Consider the following 5,010-nt stretch of genomic DNA (forward strand, 5'->3'; position numbering starts at 1 on the left):
TGAAGCCCCTGCTTCCCTTGTTTGTGTGTAGTGAGTCTGATTACTGATTTTTTTTTTTTGAAGGTTAGGTTCCAAAACAAGACAGTTTTATTTCTGAGATCAGAAGACACCAGTAAGAATTGAAATGATCCGGCTGAAAACAGGACTCTTTCCCATTTCTGGGCTGTTAGTGAGTGCCGCACTCACCCGAAATTGTCCCCACAACTGTATTGCTGGCACAAGTCCCCTGGGAACTGGAGGGGGACTCTGCCCTCCATGGTCTCAAAAACATCAATTCAGGGCACCACAGGCGGTAGGGTCTCCAAGGGTTTGAGTGCTCCGCTTCTGACCTGGCCCAGAGAGGACGCTTCTAACAACCTCACAGACTGAAGAAGCTCCAGCCAGACGTGCCTTAGCCTCAGTGATGGAGCACCGGAGTAGGAGGCTCAGCAAGGCTGTGGGGATCACCTGAGGGAAACAGCAGGGATAACTGAAGTAAATAAATGGCCATTTGAGGAAGAACCCTGGAGGAGCTAAAGAACTGGGTACGGGGGTTAGGTTGGAAGCAAGTATAGGAGGTTGTTATCCGGACTAGAAAGAGATGGGGTCAAGAGTAGTCAAAAGCCGCCCCTGAAGATGGAAAACTGTGCAAAGAGCCCTTCTCTTGCTTTTTCTTGACGCCCCTCCAAGGCAAAACAGAAGACCCCTTGGTATCTTTTTTGCCTCTGTAGCTTCTGTCACAGTCATACCTCTTCACCCCGTCCCTACCCCATTCTTCTACCCCTCCAAATGGGAGCTCCATGTGGCAGGGTATCTCGGAGCTTTGTAAACGCAGTGTCACACAAAGTTCCGAAGATGCTTAAGATGCTCAGAAAGTGTTTGTTGAACAGCCAGCTGGGGAAGGGTACCTTTTCCTTCTCATGGGCAACCTGGACATGGCAGGAGATCGGGGCAGCGCGGACATCATCCGACAATGGTTGAGGAAAATGGATCACTTGAAGAAGGCTCTCGATGCAGCGAGCCTTGGACTGTCCAGAAAACCTCTGTGGAAGTAACAATGAGATCAATGTTAGGGTAGATGCCTAGGAGAACTGAGAATAGTGTCCAAGGAGAAGGAAAAGACATGAGAGAGTGGGAGCTGTAATCCTGAAGACTGGCTTTAGACACTACGGAAAATTTGTTCCGTTATCACGAGGCATATAGAAAAACTGGGAGAAAGGAGTTGGCAGTAACCCATCAGCTGCCCATAATGAATGGAAAATTGGTGAGATTTACAACTGGGTTCAACAACCCCATAGGTCAATGATCAAGGATAGCAACCAAACTTCAAAGCCATCCACCATGCTCTCTGGTCAGCAGACATTCTCACCCCTCTCTGGCATTAGCCCCTTTCTTTTCCCTTGTATAACTGTTAGTCTCCGTTCTGGGGGCTGTAAGATAAAATCAAGCCCATCTCCCATCCCACCCCAAAGTTGGGTTGACACAAAGCAGGTGGGCAGAGCATCCTTTCCCCTAAGGACAGTGATTGGTTCAAGGTTGTGCACAGGACCCAAAACAAGCCAATAGGAGCCCTCTGCCAGGCTCTCCCCAAGTCACCAGGGACAGAGAGACTCCTTCCCACTGGGATTGCTAATTTCCAGGATGTTAAACTAATACTTTAGCTTAGAGGAATACAAGTTGGGTTTCTTTTTTGCTTTATTTGTTTTTGTTTTTGTTTTTGTTTTGAGACAGGTCTTCTCTGTGTAGTCCTGGCTGTCCTGGAACTCAGAGATCCGCCTGCCTCTGCCTCTGGAGATTATAGGCATGCACCTCCACTGCCCGGCTAAGAGTTGGGTTTCTGTTGCATCCTTGAAACTTAAAGAATGTCACCTGGAGGTTATAGTTTCACACTCATGGACTGGTCAGGGACACAGAGGTCCTTGTACTCACCCAAAGCACTAAGGGAACCAGGAATGTCAATCATGCGCCTTTATCTCCTCAATGAAGGAGATAAAGATCAAATGCCTGCATTCCATCCAGAAAGCTGAGAGTGGATTTTGTCATCAACCTGGTGACCTTTTGCTCCTCTGTGGAGGCTGACCTCCCTCACCTTTTGCTATAGAGACAGACCTCACCCAAATTCCCCAGAATGTTTACCCCAGACTCTTCCCTCCCTAGACCATTACCATCCTTATGGAAGATGTCACCTGTTCTTTATGGCCTGCTGACCTCTATGCTCAGTCAGCGACCACACTAGATTCTAAGGCTTTTAGCTATAGAACCCACCCTCATGGTCACGTGTACTTTGTAAAGGAGTTCCTATGTAGTCACATCACACCTTAAGCTTTGTTGTGCACCTAGCATTGGGCTGACTGTTGCCTGGAAACCTTTTCCAAAAATGTAAGGTGTTTTATATATGCCCACAATGAACCACTTGCGTTAGACTCCCTGCAGTCTGATCCAGGTTGACAATGCCAGACTACACTGGGTTTTCATTCTTATCTATTCCCGTGGTGGTTTGCTTCCCTATATGACACCTGCAGGGATCACCTCAGTGTACCTGTGTGTAAAAACACATGCAAATCAGAGACTATGCCCGAGAAAGATATGTCTGTGAAAAAAATAGACCTATGCCCTACACACTTTCCCAACTGTGCAAAGATACTTTCTGTGGTCATCTAGGTTTGGGGGCCTCTCATCACACTCTGACCTGCAACATGGCCAGTGCCCTCCAGAAGAGTTTGGAGTTGGCGATGCAGAGGTCCAGCATGTGGTTCTGTAGGATCTTTCCCAGCAGCACATGGGCCCCAGTACTCACTGTATTCAATATCCACTTGGTGCTTAACTCACGCTGGAACTTCTGAAATGCAAACACACAGCAACACCAGAAGTTAGAGTTTGAGAAAGAAACAGAGTGAGAGCTGCCTGTGGTAGGAAATCAGACACCAAAAGCCAGATCATTTGTTTGATGATAGAAGGCTTTAACAATCTTTTTTAACTTTTTATTCTGTTCTCGTGAGGGCTAACCTTAACCCATAAGCCCCAGTTGCTCAGGACAGATAATTTCCTGAATCGCTGAGGGCTGTTTTTATAAGATAACAAGCTACCTATTTTCACTTCAGTAAACAAAGGTGCTTGCCCTAACTGAGTAGGATGTGCTTGATCACAGATAGGTGGCAGGTATGTAGTCAGGAAGTACATCAGAATGTGTGCTTGCCCCTGATTGGATGAAGGCAGGATGTACACAGCTCTGGGGTTTGCCTTTTTAAGCACCTCATTACCAAAATTCAACACCATCTCTGGGAACCCTGGGTATGGATGGAGCTAGTGTCCATCTTCCTGGCCAGTATTTAATAAAGCTTGCTTTAATTAGGCAAGCGTGGATTTGGTCTTTCTTCTAGACATTTTCATATTTATCTACTTTATTTTTAAAAACAAGTTATTGTGTTTTTAATGTGTATGTGTGTATGTGTCTGTGTACCAAATGCATGTTGTGAACTTGGAGGACAGAAGAGGATACCAGCTGATTTGGAATTGAGGTTACTGACAGTTGTTATCTACCAGGTGGGTGCTGACAGTTGAACCTGGGTCTTCTGGAAGAGCAAGAGGTGCTCATAACTGCTAGGGCATCTCTCCAGCCCCCACATTTTCATTTGACACTTGGAGGATCCATAGATCCTATGATGTGGGAGGAGGCATTTATCTACTAGTCTCCCTGAAGGCAGAGGTCGTGCCTAACTCTACTCCAGAGTCTCAGTCCTTCTGATGATATGAAATTGTCATAAAAACCCTTGCAAGAGTGTATGCTAGAAACTTTTTTGTTCATTTTTAAAAGATTTTCTTTTGTGTTTATCTGTGTGCACGACTGTGTGACACAGAGTGCACGTGGAAGTCAGAAGACAACCAATGGGAGTCCAGTCTCTCCTTCTATCACTTAGACACTAAGGATTGAACTCAGATCATCGGATTTGGTGGCAAGCACCTTTACTCACTGAGCCACTTTACCTCCCCTCCCCTTTGTTGTTTTCTTGAGACAGAGGCTCACTGTGTGATCCAGTCTGGTCTCAGCCTCCCAAGTGCTGGAATTATAAGTATGCAGCAACATACCTAGATATACTAAGTTTATTATTATCATCCTTATCATCATCATCATCATCATCATCATCATCATCATAGGGATGGCAGGGATTGAACTCGGATTTCCAGGCTTATGCAGCAAGTGTTTTTACCCATTGAGCCATCTCACTGGCCCTTTACTGCCATTTAACAAGTACATGACACAGTCATTGGGTAAGAGAACAATCAGATTGGTGGGTTCTCTGTCAACTCCACATAGTGTCATCTAGGACAAGGGAGTGCCAGTTGAGGGATTGTTTCCATCAGATGGAACTGTAGGCATGTCTGTGGGGCATGCTCTTGATTAATGATTGACATGAAAGGTCCCTCCTGTGTCAAGTGCCATCCCTGGGTGGGTAGTCCTGGGGCACAGAAAGCAAACTTTGCAGACCATGGAGAGCAAGCCAGTGACCTGCATTCTCTATGAGTTCTGCTTTACTTTCTGCTCTGGCGTCCCTCACTGATGGAGTTTGACCTGTGAGTTGTGAGATTCGATAAACACTTCTCTCTGATGCTGCTGTGGTTATGGTATATTTATCACAGCAATAGAAACCCTAACTGAGACAGATGCTATATGCCATTTATCACACTGCCTGTAGGAAAGAAGCCAATTAAATCTGAGTTATATTATTAGCCATTTATCCCATTAGTATCACTGACAAAGTTAAAGTTTACATGATTGACTTTAAAGTTCAAATAGAAAAATAAATCTGCAATTATAGCTAGGAAAGTCCTTAATATTTAATGGAGGACTGGGTCTTCTAAATGTTAAACATATAATAAACTCTCTATAATTAAGCTCATGGCATTAGCATATCAAAGGACAGACCAGTGAAACCAAATAGAAAATCCAGAATGGGCTAGGTTGCACACACCTTTAATCGCAGCATCTGGGAGGCAGAGGTAGGCAGATTTCTTTCTTCTGAGTTCAAGGCA

At 45.2% G+C, this 5,010-nt stretch overlaps 1 protein-coding gene across 1 annotated transcript; it reads right to left on the reverse strand.

Annotated features, from left to right (window-relative positions):
* Positions 1-64: 64 nt before the first annotated feature.
* Positions 65-3,006, reverse strand: LOC114613386 (glucokinase regulatory protein-like). The gene is made up of 3 exons (XM_028758667.1): positions 2,669-3,006; positions 888-1,022; positions 65-447 (listed from the first exon to the last, which is right to left on the reverse strand). Exons 1-3 carry the CDS (start codon positions 2,726-2,728, stop codon positions 271-273), a joined length of 372 nt encoding a protein of 123 aa, XP_028614500.1. The 5' UTR covers positions 2,729-3,006; the 3' UTR covers positions 65-270.
* Positions 3,007-5,010: the final 2,004 nt, after the last annotated feature.

The sequence above is a fragment of the Grammomys surdaster genome, unplaced genomic scaffold (assembly GCF_004785775.1).
Source record: "Grammomys surdaster isolate TR1022 unplaced genomic scaffold, NIH_TR_1.0 126200, whole genome shotgun sequence".
In the NCBI taxonomy this organism is placed as follows: Eukaryota; Metazoa; Chordata; class Mammalia; order Rodentia; family Muridae; genus Grammomys; species Grammomys surdaster.